The sequence below is a fragment of the Canis aureus genome, chromosome 4 (genome assembly GCF_053574225.1).
Source record: "Canis aureus isolate CA01 chromosome 4, VMU_Caureus_v.1.0, whole genome shotgun sequence".
Lineage (NCBI taxonomy): Eukaryota > Metazoa > Chordata > Mammalia > Carnivora > Canidae > Canis > Canis aureus.
The window spans coordinates 29,503,026-29,520,068 of NC_135614.1; the positions used below are offsets into that span (position 1 = coordinate 29,503,026).

Here is a 17,043-nt window from a genome sequence, read left to right on the forward strand (position 1 = left end):
GCCTACTGTAGGGATGTGTCGCCCACTGCCGTGCCCATGGTACAGATGCCTAGGCGTGCTCACCTGTCCTTCCTCCGTTCCCCGAGGGCCGCAGGGTTGACGGCAATTCTGGGCAACGTGGAGGCTGAGGTCTGGGACTGGCTACAGGAGGACAGGGTGTCGATGTTTAGGGGTGACTGTGGAGGCGTGCTGCATTCCGAATGCGACAACGAACCTGCAAAGGTTCAAAGGTGCAAAGCAACTTGGGCTTTGCGATCTCACATCTCCGTTCCCTTGTGGCCCAGGCCAAGATGGAGATGCGATCCAGGCACGTGGCTCCATGCCTCGGCCACACCGTATGGCCTCGAATTCAGATGCCGGGGCTCCATGCAGCCTTTCTACCTAGTCTAGCCCCACGTCACCAGGCCTGAGCCTGGGCTCACCCAGCACGCACAGCCTGACTGAGATGAGGAAGAGGTTACGCGCTGAGCCCAGACGCTGAACGACGAGGCCAGAGCAAGCCAGCAGGCGAGGACGGGGGTGTGAGTTCTCACCTCTATCAGAGCCCACAATGGACCGAGGGTATCTTGGCGTTGACGGGATTTTAATGCGTTCCGCCTTGAACTGCAAGTTGCTTGAAGACCCTATGGTGCCATGAGGGGACAAAACTTCAGGCCTGGTATAAACACCACCCTCAGTCCTTCACCACGTCAGTGCCTCTTAGGGAAGAGGCAGTCACAACAAGTGCAAAGCAGGCCCTGCCACTTCTCCCCAAGGGGGCCTATGTGTGAAATGGTCAAGAAAAGCAGATGCTCAACACCCGGTTATCTGAGTGAACCGTGCAGGCCTGGACAGAACAGGGTCACACAAATCTCACCCTAGCCCCCAAGTGACAGAGGGGACTGCCCGCCTCCACCCCAAGTGGCTGGAAGCGGCGCCACCTGAGTCTCTTTATCAGGCAACTGCTAGTCTCTGCCTCTGGGCTGCATTCCTCACAAGTGAACAGAAACCCCCAGAATCACTGACAGGCTCAGAGACAGGGAGTGAGGCTTGTGGGCCAAGGAGTTCCCTGGAACAGCCGTATGCCTGCCGGGAAAGCCTAAGAGACACAGAGGCCGAAGGAGACGCTCTCTGGGCAGCATGGGGCCACCCTGCCGTGGAAGCAGGGAAGGGCCTGTGTGGGCAGGCGATATGGAGGTGGGGCCATGAGGATGGAGGTGGAGAGGGAAACAAGGCTAGTACCCCGCTACGGTGAGAAGGCTCTAGTGGCACCATTACCGAGGCGGGCGCTGGAGGGCAGAGAGTTGGATCCGTGGGAGGCTCTCATATCTGAGTAGTCGCTGCCAGACCTGTGGCTCAGGTCCAGGCTCAGGCGTCCCTGGTGCTGGACGCTGCAAGAGAACCACATAAGTGAGGTGCTTGGGAGGAAGACCAGGGCTAGAGGCGGCCTGGGCCAAGGCCTCCCGGAGCCCACAGAAGCCACCTGCCGGTAGCTGGGGACAGCAGACTGCCATGCTCAGAGGCAGCATCCAACGAGGGTCCCGCCCACAGAGAAAGGGCTGTGCAGGTAGAGGAGTGGCATATCTACTTCAGCCCTGGACTGGACTGGCCTCACCAGGAGCAAGGGCTTCCACAAGGGCTTCCACCGGGAAAAACAGGCCCTGAACCCGGGGCCCAGAGAAGTGGAGCCTCTTCTCCAGGATGGGCGGGAGAGGCTGGATGGACAGGGACCTGCACACCTCACTCAGGCCAGCTGCCAAGAACAGTGGAGCGCAGAGCCCAGGCTTCACCCATCTCGGGTGGGTCTACAATCAGACCCAGTGATGCCCTTTTCTCGCTGCGTAATGAGACATCTCTTCCCCACCTAAAGCCTAGACTAACAAAAACCCAACCTCTGCATCATGGCCGTAGGATCTGTGCCCTACAACCTGTGCTCTCCTCCTGACTCACGGCACCTGGGCCAAGCTCCCGACTCTGCCCCAGGAGCCCAGCCCACTGTTCCCAGGGATCTGGGCTGTGGCTCCTACGCCTGCCTTCCTGGGGACTCCACCTAGGTCTTGTGCAGCTGGCTCTCAGCCTCCCGATCTCGGTAGCATCCCCCTCTTCCCCTCTTCCATGGGCCCTCCCCTCCACCCAGTCCACTCTCCACCCTCTTCCAAGTCGCAACCTAGCTGGTCGCCCTTTGCTGCAGCCTTCAGAGCTACTCAGCACCACCCAGTACCCCTCTGTTCACTCTTCTCATCTGCCTCCCACTCTCAGACATAAACATCCCATGAGAAGCAGCTCACTGATTACGTCCTCCACTGTATATCCCCCCTGGAACTACGACAGTCCATGCTACATAGTAGGTGACCAATTAGAACTTGCAATGACTGAATGAATGAATGACCTTGAGCCAGCCCATTCACCTTTTAAGGCTCAGTCTCCTCATCCACAAAACGGAGACAACAGTGCTCACGGGGTTGCTGTGGCCTTTAAATGAGATGAGGTTTACAAAGGTCCCAGTACACTGTCTGGCACGTGAGCACTTAAGCACCAGCTGCCATTACTCTCTCTCTCTTTCTCTCTCTACTTTTATAAGCTCCGTGCTGGTGCATGAAGAGAGCATCCTCAGACTTCACTTTTCCTGGGGCCCCAGTGTGGCTCTAATCAGCCCCTTCTCGGCCTCGCAAGGACACTCTCTGCCTGCCGACCACTTTATGCACCAGTGGCTGTATGTGCACGCGGGCCTGGCCAGCCAGGGTGCAGGGAGGTGTGGGCTGACTTCACATACCTGGGATGCAAACCCTGGGGGCCGACCTCTCTGGGCACAGGCGGGGAGCTGCAGGGGCCGACCCGGTGGCTCCGCACGGTGTAGATGGGGTTCCTTAGGATGGAACTCACAGTGGTGCTCGGGGTCATACTCCGGGGAACGGTGCCTAGAAATGGGCTGGGTAAGAACGATCATCCCACAGCCCCAGGCCTATGCAAGCTAGTGGCTTTCTCCACCTGTACAATGGAGGAACTCACTTTACTGCTTCCTATCTCCCAGGCTACAGTGGGAAGAAGGTGCTCTGAGAAGCTAAGAAATGTCCCTGATATGACACTGAACATCCCAGACAGGGAAGCCACTGCTCGTTCTTTGGACCTCTGGTCTGAGGACACACAGAGGCACCTTGAAATGACTGCCTCCGCTCTCCCTGGGACCAGCAGCCCTGCGAGGCCAGCATGAACCCTCCTCGCCGCCCAACGACTCACCCACAGATGCCCTGCCAGGGTACAATGGGGGGTTGCTGTGCCGGCTGGAGTGCCCTGGTGAGTACGGGGACCATTCCTGGAGCTCTGGGCAGAGCTCTCCACTGGCCGGGATGCACTTCTGTTCCTGCAGGACCAAAGACAAGAGACAGTGGCTGGAAGTGGAAATGCACAGGTGTCTGCAAGCCTGTGCCCTAAGCACTAGCTCTCCCACTGGGACACGTGACGGGACAGTCAGGGAGGTCACTGCCCATTCATGTTGCCTTACATACCTGGAAGGGAAGAAATTCCTTCAAAACTACTCTGGAAGAAAACCACAGAGAAAGAACCTGTTCTCTCAAGTAAATTATGCACAGGAGGTAGGATGCATGAGGCCACCAGGCACATATATAGAACTGCTCCTCCAAACTTGCATGGCTGTGTGAGGGTCTTTGCCTGCAGAGAGTAGCACGGATTTGTTCTCCAGCTCAGAGCAATTTCTCCCACCTGGAAATGACTACAGCACCCACAGAAACAAGCCAGACGCCCCCTGCTACCGGCCAACAGAGTCACAGGTGCTATCGCGGCTCCCCACATCCTGCCAGGCAGGTCCAGGTCACCTGCTTTTGTTGTACAAGTTCAAATGCTTCTTGATGAGAAAGCAAATCAGACACCACACCCGAGAAAGTGTTCCTGTCTTGGCATCATATGCCCATTGACATGTTTACCCCCCACATCCCTTTCCAATCTCCTGAGGACGGCTCCTTCCTGCCGGCATCCACCAACCAGCCCGCTCCCCTTTCCTTGGTGGGTGCTCAGGGCTCAGCACCAGGCTGGGGACACCAGCTCAGGACCCCTCCCCACGCTCCCGCCCCCACCCTACCTCCAGGAACTGAGCAGGAATCACTACTGGAGCCAGCTTGGGCCGAAAGCTAGGAGCAGACTTTGGACGACGGCGCTTCTGCCCCAGCTCGTCCATCTTCTGGGAGGTGAAGTCCCCGTCACAGGACTTCTTGGCGGGCAGGTAGGAGGAGTCTCCATCCCCTTCAGGGTAGTAGCTGGAAGCAATGCGGACCCTGCCCTTGCGAGGGGGTGAGGTGTGCGTGGGTTCCCCAGGATCCACGTCAGGGGGCAGTGCGCTCGGGGGGCTGGTGGACGGGGAGCTGCCCACCAGAGTGGCCTCGGACTCGGAACTGGTTTCCAGTCTGTGCTGAAATTTAATGGAGTCGCTCCTCCTGGGAGGTTTTGGGGGCGTCAGAGGCCCCACCCTTTTGGAGGGCTGGGGGGAGTGAGCAGACCCAGGGCCAGGGAGCAGGTAATCTATTTTGGGGGGAGTCTGAGGACGTTTGAAAGTGTTAGGGTCGAAGATGGACTTCCTTTGCTTTGGCTTCTTATAAACAGAGAGCTTCTCGGGCCCTGCCGCAGAGCCAAGCACCGCCTTGGGCCAGGTCCCGCCGCTGTTGGAGCCCTCAGGGTCGGCCTTATCCAGGGGGGCCTCGGCCGCCCCGCAGGGGCCCACCTCAGTCTCGAAGGGCAGCAGGGGTCGCCGGCTGCGCACATCCAGCAGCCCATAGCCTCGCTCCCCAGAGGCGTCTGAGCGGAAGGAGCTCAGGCTGCGCTCGGAGGCACTGGGACAGGCCTGGGGGGAGACCGGGAAGGGTCCCCCAGGAAACGGCTTATGCAGGAAGGAGCTGCTGCCTCCCGGGGGGCCCAGCTCCCGCCTGTCCTCCAGCCTGTCTGCGTAGAAGATGTCCGTCTGCGTGGAGTTATTGTGCTGCAACAAGCTCCGTTTATTCTGAGCCTGGACCTCGGGGCCATGGGCTCGGACACTCAGCATCTTATCAGAGTCCTTGATGTTTTCAAAGATGTTCTGGCCACTCCAGGAGGAGCTCTGAGGGAACACCTACGTGGGGACGGCAGAGAGTGAGAAACAGGGAGGAAGGCCACAGAACTAGCACCGCCACCGAACGCGGTCCCTGCAGGGGAAGTGAGGATCAGCAACAGTCCACACACCCCCCAAAGACGGCTGGCCCGATGCACATGCACGCGCACACACATGCGTGCACGCCTGTCCCTGACCGGCGAGGCTCTCTCATGGCCCTGGCCACCATGAACCATGGGAGAGACTTCCAGCACCATCTGCAGCTGCCAGCACAATGCCCTACCTACATTTTAATAAAATAGTTAAGTAAAAAAGTAAAGGGATGCTCGGGTGGCTCAGAGGTTTTGCACCTGCCTTCAGCTCAGGGCTTGATCCTGGGGTCCCGGGATCGAGTTCCACATCAGGGTCCCCACAGGGGAGCCTGCTTCTCCCTCTGCCTGTGTCTTTGCCTCTCTTTCTGTGTCTCTCATGAATGAATAAATAAAACTTTTAAAAAATAAAAAAAAGTAAAGATTAAAAAAATATCTATCTTGTAGTACATTCATAGGATTTTAAATCATACAGCAACAAAGAGAAATGAACTATCAAGCCACAAAATGACAGGAAGAAAGCTTAAATGCATATTACTATGCACAAGGAATGCATAATTCCTTTGAATTGGAAGAAGCCAATTCAAAACGGCCACATACTGGGTGATCCCAACTGTGACATCCCAGAAAAGGCAGCACTATGGAGACTGTAGAAAGATCAGTGGCTGCAGGGACTTGGGGGAAACGGGGAGGAAAGGTAGAACTCAGAAGATTCTTAGGGCAGTGAAACTAGTCTGTATGATACTATGATGGTGGATACACTTGTCTGAACCATAGGATGTACAACACCAAGAGTGACTCCTGTCAACTATGGACTTCAATACTATTATAGGGGCACCCAGCTGGCTCGGTTGGGGGAGCCCATGACTCTTGATCTCGGGGGCCCCAGCTGGGTGTAGAGATTACTAAAAAATTAATAAACTTTATAAAAACATATTACATTGATACTAGCTCATTGATTATAACAAATGAACCCCACCAATGTAAGCTGCTAACAGCAGGGGAAGCAGAGCAGAGGGCTTGGATGAGAACTCTTGAACTAGCTCACCTTTTCTGTATCTAAAACTGCTCCCAAAAAGTCTGTTAATTTTAAGATCATTAATTTTTAAAAACATCTCTTAATGAAGTGAGTGGGCCTATTTTTCTCAACCTTCTATCATAAATCCTTTCAACTACGTATAAAAGTTGAGAGAAAAGTTCAATGTCCATAAACCCACCATTTAGAGTCAACAATATTTTACCAAATTGTCTGTTCTTTATCCACACTGCAGAGCATTTGGAAGTAACTTAAACATTATGACATCCCACCCCTAACAACCTTACCATATACTTCCCCCAAATAAGGCCATTTGGCCCTTTAACCCCAATACCATCACTGTACCCAGGAAAAATAACTACTGAGTTCAGATTCAAATGTACATCACTGTCCTCAAAATGTCCTTCATGTCTTGTTTTGGTTTTTAAACCAGGATCCAGTCAGGATTCATGCACACCCTGCACTTTATAAATCAATACCTTGTTTTCAAGGACTCCCAGCGATGCCGAGTAGCAGCTCAGGTATACGGAGCTGAGGCCTTGCCTGCCCCACAGCCGATGAGAGCAGAGCCGGTGTTGGGTGGGGGCCCTTACCTTCAGGAGGGAGAGGGTCAGGGAGTCCTGGCAGCTCCGCAGCAGAGATTCACACTCATTCAGAGATTTGTTGTCCAGTGCAATGCCATTGATCTAGGACCAGACAGAGAGCCTGTGAGGCCCACCACTGGGTCAGCGTCTCTGCCAGTCTGTTCTGGACAGTGGGCCTGGCTCTTCTATAGAGTACCCAAGTCTGGAGCTGGCAAAGGAGAGAAAGCGCTTCCCCAGGAAAGCCTGAGAAATCCAGTTAAGGGGCATCTGAGGCAAAGAAAACACACGGCCTTAAAATCATGCTAGGGGCAGGTGCTTGTATAACTGGGACCAGAACACCAAGCACCCCAGGGGGGCAGCCAGGCTTTGCTGCTGCCCACCATGCGAGGTGCTGACTACGGCTCAGAACTGCTTCACGCACAGAGTGGAAAATAAACAAACACATCTGCCCGCCAGGTCTGAAGACTTAAAAATGAGATCATGGTGGGGCGCCTGGGTGGCTCAGTCAGTTAAGCATCTGTCTTCAACTCAGGTCATAATCCCAAGGTCCTGGGGTCAAGTCCCGCATTGGGTTCCTGCCCTGTTTCTCCCTCTCTCCCTTGCCTTGTGTTCTCTCTCGCACGTGCTCTCTCTCTCAAATAAATAAAATCTTAAAAAAATAAATAAAAATGAGATCATGGTGTGGAAGGCCTTTATAAACTGTGAGGTGTCATGTGAGATGAGATGGTATCATCACTGTTCGTGAAGATTCTCATAATCTCTTAGGCCTCAACCTCTGTCCACATTTCTCACTGATATGTTGCACTCTTTTAAATAAGCGTATGCATGACAGTGAATGGTTAGACTGGGATGCACCCACCCAGACCACGGAATACTGCGTCAAGAAAATATAGCGTCAAGAAAAACACGCTAACAGGACCCTGAGCACCTGATGGGTCTCATGGCAGCATGCTGGGTGGAACAGCTAATCCCAAAAGGACATAAACCATATGATTCAATTTATGGAATGTCCTCGAGATGACAAGATTATACAGATGGAGCAAACTGGCTGCCAAGGGTTAAGGAAGAGGGTTGGAGGGCAGAGTTGTGGATATTCCTATAGAGGGGTAACACGGGAAAGACCTTTGTGCCAGTGGAACAGCGCTGTATCTTAATTTTTTGGTTGCTGTTACTTAAAACGTGATAATAAAATGACGTAGAACTACACACACACACACACACACGCATGCACGCACACGGTTCCCGTATCAACCACCCGGTTTCGATATTATTTAGTCATGTAAAAGGTAACCTTTAGGGGAAACTGCATGAAGGGCACATGGGACCTCCCCGCACTATCTTCACCACTTTATCTATTTTTCAATATTATTTATTTAATGTCACAACTGAATTATTTCTCTATTTCAAAACCAAAAGTTAAAAAAAAAACAAAATAGGCAGAGTGATTATTTTGGAGTGATGGATTAATTTGGTAGTTCTTTTCTTTATAACTTTTCCACATCTTTTTAAAGATTATATCTATTTATTTGAGAGACAGAAAGATCAAGCAGGGGGAGCTGCAGAGGGAGAGGGAGAGGGAGAAGGAGGCTCCCCGCTGAGCAGGGAGCCCTATGTGGGGCTCAATCCCAGGACCCCGGGGATCATGACCTGAGCTGAAGGTAAACGCTTAACCTACTGAGACACCCAGGTGCCCCAACTTTTCCACATCTTAAAATTTTTCAAAATGGCCATATTGCTTTCAGATTCTGACATCCCCCCAAATCTGAAAAACATTGGCAAAGATGGGAAGCAATGAGCTCCCTCACACACCACAGGTAGGATCAAAAAGACCATGATTTCTTTGACCACACAGGGAAAGATCATGTCAAATATTAAATGCTGGTGCCCACTGATCCAGCAATCATCCCCCGCACATTCCTGTGGGTCTCTGTGGAGGGATGTAGCAGCGGCCTTACAGCACTGCTTGTAGAAGCAAAGATGACCTGACTGTCCACCGGGGGAACCGGTTAACAGCTTGACTTGCTGCCACGAAGGAATATGCAATTACTGACATGATCCCCGTGGAAGAACCCTCCAGGGCACACTGTGCGACACAAAAGATGAGGTTAGCAGCTGAGTATATTATGATCCCATCTGGGGGAAAACAGAAGGAAGGGAGGAAGGGAGGAAGGAAGGAAGGAAAAAGTGGGAGGGACACGTGTTTGTCGTGTGTGCTTCTGTACAACTGGGATTTTGTGTGTGTGCTGGGGGAAAGGGTGTGACTTCAACTTTAATGAGTCAGTTAGAAATACTAATTTAGACTCAGTAATCTCACAGCATTTTGGGGGCTTGGTCACCAGGGATGCCATTGGGTGTACCCAAAAGGGACACATGAAGTTTATGGCAAGACTATCTGCAATGGCGGAAACTGAAGACAACATATTACGTGCACAGGAGGGAAGCTTTCAACTACAGATCACCACGAGGTTGATAAACATAATGAGGCTCACTTTGGAAAGATAACCATGATGTGGAATAGCAGGCTGATACCACTATCTATATCTTAAAAAGCAAACAAAACCCAGGAAGCTTTATCTGTGTATGTCAATTTGTATGAGCACTCATGGTCTGGCTAGAAGCACTTCTTGCAACTGGGGGCAGAGCTTTGTTTTCTCCAGGGATAGGATTAAAGGGGAAAAGCGGGGATTACCACTTTACATATTTTTATATTGAATGAATATTTTATGGCATGTAAGTCTTACTCTGGTGATTAAAAAGTAAATATAAAAATAAATGGATCTAATGTTTAATTACAAAATTTTTAAAAATCATACAAAAAATTAATTAAAAACCACATACAGATATCTTCTTTTTAAAACTGGTATAAATAGGGACGCCTAGGTGGCTTAGCTGGTTAAACATCCGACTTTTGGTTTCAGCTCAGGTCGTGATTTCATGGGTCATGAGACTGAGCCCCACGTCAGGCTCCACGCTCAGTGAGGAATCTGCTTGAGACTCTCTCCTGCCCCTCCCCCCATGTGCACACCCTCTCACAAATGCGTGTGTGTGCTCTCTCTCTCATGTAAATCTTAAAAAAAAAATAAAGAAAACCTTGATGTAAATACACATTCGTATGTGGAATAAAGGCTCTAGAGAAATACATTTCGGGATCCCTGGGTGGTGCAGCGGTTTGGTGCCTGCCTTTGGCCCAGGGCGCGATCCTGGAGACCCGGGATCAAATCCCACGTCGGGCTCCCAGTGCATGGAGCCTGCTTCTCCCTCTGCTTCTCCCTCTGCCTGTGTCTCTGCCTCTCTCTCTCTGTGTGACTATCATAAATAAATTTAAAAAAAAGAAAAAGAAATACATTTCAAATTGCTCATGATAACCTTTTATCTGTAGGTGGTAGCAATAAGAGGGATTCTTATTTCCTTCATATTTCCTATTTTCTACTATAAATTAGAAATACACTGTCAGAAAAAAAAATGTTTGTTCACATTAGAGAACGAGGCAAACATAGAAACTCCAATCACTACTTTGTGTTCCACCGCCCCGACGTCCTCTAACCGTCCACATGGGGCAGACAGCCCCAGGCCTGAGGCTTACCGCCACAATCCTGTCTCCCACGGCGAGGGACCCCTCTTTGGCAGCCGGGCTTCCAGGCACCACAGCGGCAGCATACACTCCATTCTCCAGACTGATGCCGCTGTCTGTGAAAACCACAGAGGGCAGACACAGGCAGTGTCCAGTTAATACCTGCCCCGGTCGCATGGCCCTCTGGTTGTCCCACCTCATCTCTGTAAGACGAACTCATGAGGGGCACGTTAGCCGACTGCAACCTGTCAGTCCCAGCATCCAGGCCAGGTTGGTGGACCACCCCGGGGCTCAGTCATGTCTGCTCCAGGGAATCAAACACTTGGAGACCAGCAAGACCCAGGCCCCAGGGGGCCCCCTGCCAGGGAGGCACCCATGCTACATTTAAGCAGCATCGATGCCTCTGAAGCAACACACCTGAAAACGCACATATCCCCTCTGCACAAGGAAGGGGTGCCCTGCTGTGGGAGGCGCCCCACCCGCGTCTGCGGGCCCACTACCTTTCTGTCCACTCAGGTTGATGTGCAGTGGTGTGATCACCTTCCCGCCCAGAGACTTCCTCCGCCGCACAACCATGTTGATGGCCCCCTCCCCATTGAGGAGGGCTTTGATGGCCTGCTTCTTGTCCTTGTTGATGAGGTCCACATCGTTGATTCTCAGCAGCCAGTCATTGACCCTGAGGAGCAGCACAGCCAGGTCAGTGCCCACACAGGCCTTGGGGCCAGGGGGGCAGGCCCCATCGCTACAGTTTGGGGGAAGCAAGTGCCAGAAAGCGGGTGCCCCACATACAAGGTCAGACAGGTGGCCTCTTTGGGAAGGGTCAAATGGCTACAACCAGACTGCCTGCGTGCAAATTCTGGCTTTACCACATACTAGCTGTGTGCCCTACCTCCTCTGGACCTCAGTGTCCTCACCTGTAAAATGAGGCAATTATCACTACAGTACCTCATAGGATTTTAAAGATTAATGAAATGATTATACACAGTGCTTAAACCAGTACTTAGCAAATAGTACTTTATTATCGTTACTCTTTCACAGAACAAACACGCGATGTCACAACACCCCATGCTCGGGCACATACCGCCTGAGCCCTCTCCTACCTAGAGAGGTGAAGCGTGGTACCGGGGGCCTGTGCAAAGATCAGACTCACAGGCTCTCGTGAATCAGTCTCCTTCCAGAAGGATGTCAGGAGCGGAGCCTGCAGGCCTGAGACTGCCAGTCCCTCCCTCAGACCGCAGGGTGTGCTCAGTTAACTGCCACCTGGCTCTCTGGGTCCCTCACAAAGGGTCAGAGGGGCCCCCTCCCTCCAGAGCCTGGGCCTCCTCAACCCTTACCGTAAGCGGCCATCAGCAATGCTTCCTTTGTCCACTTTAGTGACAAATATCCCACAGTCCCCAGGCAAACAAGGCTCATTCACACCTTCCGCCATATCGAACCCAAGTGCTTTCAAGTCAATATCCTCCTGTCAAAAGAACAGCAGCCACACACTTTACAAAGCAGTGATTAGAAATATCCCACTCTTAAAGCTCAGGCCACTGGCCACCGTGAGGACTGGCCCTTCACCAGGTCGGACGGGGCGCTCAGTCCCCAGGACGAAGCCCGGGGGCAGCTGCCATCTGCCCCTTCCAGCCACTGCAGACACACGTCCCTGCAGCAGGGCTCTGCTCTGCCCTCCACCCTCCACGCGTGGTGCCAGCATCTGCCGCTGGAGAGGCCACAGGGACCAACCTGCCATGAGCCGGCTTGGACAACCACAGTGAAAGGATGCGTGTGCTCCGGCAGGAAGGGAAGCCGAAGCTTCAAAACTGACAGCCATGACCCTGGGGAACCCCACAAGGGGGCCACCATCTCCCACCCCTGCCCAGAGTCAGCAGAGCAGGCAAGAAAAGGCATGGAGGCAGCTCACCGTCTCCCTTTCAAACTCCACAACTTCTGTTTCCCACTCCATGGAATCTGTGTCGATGGCCGAGTCGTGGGAGCTGTGGGCCATCAGCTGCCGGAACCGGGCCTCCTTTTCCAACTGGGATTCCATCTGCTCCCTAGGAACAGAGAGGGCCATGGCGACGGTCCCCTGGGAGGGGAAGCAGCTCGCCCCAGTCCCAGCTCTGAAGGTCACCACGAAGGCTCAATGGGGCTCCTTGTGCTCTCATACTTCATGCCAGCTTCCCAGTAAATCTGGAGCAGCATGCCAGAGCTTCTTGGATATAGAGGTTTTCAAAAAAAAGACCCAAGTCTTCCCAAATTTATCCAGAGGCTTAATGCAATTCCTCAGGAAATGCCAGCAAGACTTTTTGTGGATATGGACAAGACTATTCAAAAATGAGTAGGGAAAGAAAGGCAAGGAATTAGAAGAGCTAGAACAATTTTGAAAGTGAAAAACTAGGACGCCTGGATGGCTCAGCGGTTGAGCATCTGCCAATCACTACCTTGGGGTCCTGGGATCAAGTCCCACATCGGGCTCCCTGCATGGAGCTTGCTTCTCTCTCTGCCTATGTCCCTGACTCTCTGTGTCTCTCATGAATAAATAAATTCTTTAAAAAAAAAAAAAAAAAAGGAAGAAAGAAAGTGAAAAATTAAGTGGGAGGAATGACTCTGCTTGATTTTAAGATGTTTCCTATAGCTACAGAAATCACGACTGTATGGAATTGCCAGGAAGACAGACATAGAGATCACTGGGACAGAATGAAGAATCCAGAAATACCCCACAAAGTACAAGAGGGACCAAAGTACTTCAGTAGACAAAGGAGAGCATTCAACCAGCGATGCTGGAGTACCTGCACGCCCGGCAAAAATCTGAAGACACCAGGACTTACATAGAAATCAGCTCAAAACATATCACAGATTGGAATGGTAAAGGTAAAGCTGTAACATGTTTCAAGGGAAAATATCTTTGAGATGTAGCATTAAGGTTAAGGGTTCTTAGTAACCATACAATCCATTAAAAATTAACAATTAAGAATCAATAAATGGGACTTGATTAAAAAATTTAAGCTCCCAGAAAGATCCAGTCAGGAGATTGAAAAAATATCCAGAAACCTGGTACCAACACCTAGCAACTTACACCTGACACCTCTGGTCCTAAAACCCATGCCCCGATGACCTTTCCATCTCATCAACGCTACCCTCTGGGCTCCGGGCACACTCATGACCTCTTCCTGGTTCCTGCTCAAGTGGACATGCTCACAGGTCCACGCTTCCATCTGGGCTGTGCTCTCACGGGCCAGCTCCAGAACGCTACTTAGCCTCAGGGCAGAGCCCCCAGAGCCTCCTTCCTGGGACATGGCTCCCACCAGCCCTGTGCAGCCTGGAGCTCTGTGTTTTGTTTTGTTTTGTTTTTTAAGATTTTATTTATTTATTCACAAGAGACACAGAGAGAGAGAGAGAGGCAGAGACACAGGCGGAAGGAGAAGCAGGCCCCATGCAGGGAGCCCGATGTGGGACTCAATCCCGGGTCTCCAGGATCACACCCCGGGCTGTAGGCGGTGCTAAACCGCTGAGCCACCAGCCACGGGGGCTGCCCGAGCTCCGTGTTTGACGCTGCTGCACTGGCTCATCTCTCAGAACCCCCCGGGGCAGGTGTGCCGCCTCTGCAGACCGACTCGGCCTCTGCCCCAGCACTGGCTAGAGAGCATTAACAAAGAGGAGGTGCAGATTCAGACGTGCTGAACAAACTAATGGAATTCAACTTTCTTAGAAGTTCCAGGCAATTCCAGTTCCATTAAAATGTAAAACTTCCTTCGGCGCTCAAGCCCCCAGGGGCCAGACTTTACCCTAATTTGGTTCCATCACTTGCTAGACCCAAGGTGGGTCCCTGGAGAGAGTGTGTCACTTGCCTCTTAGCCCAAGATTTTCTTTAGAGCACTTGAGCCCGAGAGATTCCGTGTTTTTATCGAGTAACTGAAGCTGGGTGGCTCATGTTAGAGTTACTGATGGGGGAGGGACGGGAGGCTGTCACTCTGGCTGAAAGGTGCTGCTCCGGCTCTCAAGGCTCGCACCTGCACGCCCTCTCCTCCCCGCCCTCACCACCATCTGCACCGAGAGCCACTGCTTCTCAGGAGAGTCCGCTGCTACCTGCAGGGACAGCTTCGGGCTTCCGCCAATCTCTCTGGTTAACTCTGATCTTTGTAGTTTAAGGCCACTGCTTAGGGACACCACGTCTCAAGTCACAATCCTGGGTGCAGTGCTGTACTGAGGGGGAGGCTGACACCCCAGGCAGTCTCTTCCGAGCAGGCATCTGAAGCCCACAGGCAGAACAAACTGCCACGTGGTGACGGCTTTCCAAACACTGCGTCACCATGTCAGGGCTTTGTTCACAGAGCTGTCGCTGGAGGGCCTGCCTGTGGCCTGTCTCCTCCTGTGTGCTGGGAGCCCCACGGGCAGAGACCTGGTCCACAGTTTAGTGGCTTCCCCAGCACCTCCCACAGGCCCAGCCCATCCAGAGCAGCCACTCAATACATGCTTGCAGAGTTGGTGAATGAATGAGGTAGAGAGGGGATGGATGGATGGATGGATGGACGGACGGACAGAGAGTACCCACTTGCCCTGTCTCCAAATGGATTGCCTATGAACAGAGACCTTCCTTCCTGCGTGCCTTTGCACACGGTACCTGCCCACCTCCACATGCTCACCAAAGGGCCCTCGTCTTCTGTGACGGTCTAAGAATTTCTAATGAATTCTCAGCATGGATGCAGCATTCACATCCATTCTACGGACAGATGGAGTGAAGCGGGGTGAAGGGACAGACAGCCAGGTGGCACACAGCAGCCTTGCCCTGGCAGGAGAGGGCCCACCACACCCCCAGACGCAAGCTCACGGTGGGCAGGTGCCCCCCCACCCCCCCGGCGTACTTGAGCTCCTTGAGCTCACGGCTGACATCATTCTTCTGCTTGCGAGTGTCGTCCAGGCTGCGCAGAGCTTCGGCCAGCTCGCTCACCGCCCGGTCCCGCTCCCGCCTCAGGTTGTCACAGAGCGTCCTGGTGGGGAAGACGGAGGCCAAGGTCACCGTGAGGGGAGAAGGGCAGAGGACTCACGGCCTGCAGTGGACTGAGGCCCTGGCCCCCAAACACCCTGGTGCCTGCCTGGCCTCCAAATGCACTGAAGGAGTGCTTGGGAGTCCAGAGGTGAGGCCATCCGGGCCAACCCCATCGAGGGTCAAAGAAGACACCAAGGGCCAGGAAACAAGACATCTCCACAGTTACTGGGCAACGGGTTCTGAACGTCCAGTGCTCACCCCACAGCTTCGCCCTCAGTGTGCCTCGGTGAATGCCTCACCCCCAGCCCCAGCCCGCCTGGCAGGCCTCTGTATCCCAGCACCTATCACATGCTTCCTATCTACCCACATGCAGACCTTTTAGAGCTGTCCCTGACCCCACAACTAGACTGAGCCCCCCTACTTGTATAGAAACTATGCCTCATGCATCTCTGCAGCCCTGAGCTCTGGGCAGGTGCAAAGTGCGGGCCTGACAACTCCCCACCGAAGGACCATGTCAGTCATTCACAGAGAAAGTAGGGACAGCTGACCTGGCAGCAGGGGAGCGTGTGCTCTGGGCCACCTCCAGAACTGTACCCTACCACTGGACGGCCCCTAAGGACTGGTCCCCATGTCTGCATGGCCCCCAATACCCTCCACCCTGAACCCTCACCTCCTGACTAGCCTTGGTAGGGAGCAGTCTCTCCTCCCGACCACCACAAGGGATCTTTCTGAAACTCTCAATGACCAAGTCACCACAAGCACCACCACAGCCCCTCATGGCTCTACCCCAGCCAAGAATCAAGGCTACCCTGCAGGGTGTCCCTTTTGAGGCCCTCACTGCCTGCCATCAGGAACCCCCATCAGTTGCCTCTCCTGTGACTCCCAAGTCCATGCCTGCCCCAGCTGTGCCCCCGTGCCCTGCATGCCCCCATCATAGCTCTGACTGTGGCCCTGGGATTCACCATATCATGGCCCTCCCCTGCTGCCCTGTCTGACAAAGCTGCCTGTGGTCCCCACAGTGCTGGGCGCCCCTGCCCGGGAGACTTGGAGGCTGTTTCTCTCCCAGGGTCTCCTTGTCCGAGGGACCTAAGATTTTGGCACACAGTAGGTGCCCAGAGAATACCAACTGAAAGAACACATTTTTGACATGTCTGTTTCATCAGAGGTCCCCCTAAGAAAAAAAACCGTCTTTGTGCCTCCCCATGGCAGGGGGAGGGTCTCATCCAGACACGGTGCACACGCAGACACATAGGTTGAAATAAAATGGGAAGCAGAGACATAATGGACACTTCGAACGCTATGAAGCAAGGCTGGGCCATCACCCCAGGTGAGAAGAGAGGAACAGAGGCCACTCTCACCTCACCTGAACACGTGGCAAGTGATTCTGACCCTCCCCAAAGACCCAATGCGTCATGGGGAGACTGGAGCCCGCTCCAGGCCAGGGGTTCCCTGTACCGGATGCTATCCCGCTCTGCCACGATCTTGTCCCGCTCCTGGAAGGCCCAGTCCCGCCGGCACTTGGCCACATCCGCCTCCTGGAGGGCTTCCTTCAGCTCTTGGCACAGAGCCTTGCACTGCTTTCGAAGGAGTTCAGCCTCCTTGTTGGCTCTCCCGGCATCCATTGTCACCGTGTCTTTGATCTGCTGGGGTCAAGGGGTGAGCAGAGGGGTGGTTACTGAGCTTCCTGGCCCAGAAGTGCCCTCTAGCTGGTGCAGGG

General features: G+C 53.2%; 1 protein-coding gene across 6 annotated transcripts in view; it reads right to left on the bottom strand.

Moving 5' to 3' along the window:
- The window catches only part of DLG5 (discs large MAGUK scaffold protein 5), a 119,334-nt gene that overhangs the window by 21,897 nt on the left and 80,394 nt on the right, over positions 1 to 17,043 (bottom strand). For 4 of the 6 annotated variants that reach the window (XM_077895157.1, XM_077895159.1, XM_077895155.1 and 1 more), the window contains 13 exons: positions 16,782 to 16,969; positions 15,202 to 15,327; positions 12,261 to 12,393; positions 11,689 to 11,816; positions 10,855 to 11,030; positions 10,367 to 10,470; positions 6,793 to 6,885; positions 4,076 to 5,095; positions 3,217 to 3,340; positions 2,753 to 2,897; positions 1,258 to 1,370; positions 534 to 623; positions 64 to 214 (listed from right to left, as the gene is read on the bottom strand). In XM_077895157.1, the coding sequence (XP_077751283.1) occupies positions 64 to 214; positions 534 to 623; positions 1,258 to 1,370; positions 2,753 to 2,897; positions 3,217 to 3,340; positions 4,076 to 5,095; positions 6,793 to 6,885; positions 10,367 to 10,470; positions 10,855 to 11,030; positions 11,689 to 11,816; positions 12,261 to 12,393; positions 15,202 to 15,327; positions 16,782 to 16,969 (2,591 nt within the window). The remainder of the gene's footprint in view (positions 1 to 63; positions 215 to 533; positions 624 to 1,257; positions 1,371 to 2,752; positions 2,898 to 3,216; positions 3,341 to 4,075; positions 5,096 to 6,792; positions 6,886 to 10,366; positions 10,471 to 10,854; positions 11,031 to 11,688; positions 11,817 to 12,260; positions 12,394 to 15,201; positions 15,328 to 16,781; positions 16,970 to 17,043) is intronic. The other 2 variants (XM_077895158.1, XM_077895156.1) reach the window with 1 other exon arrangement.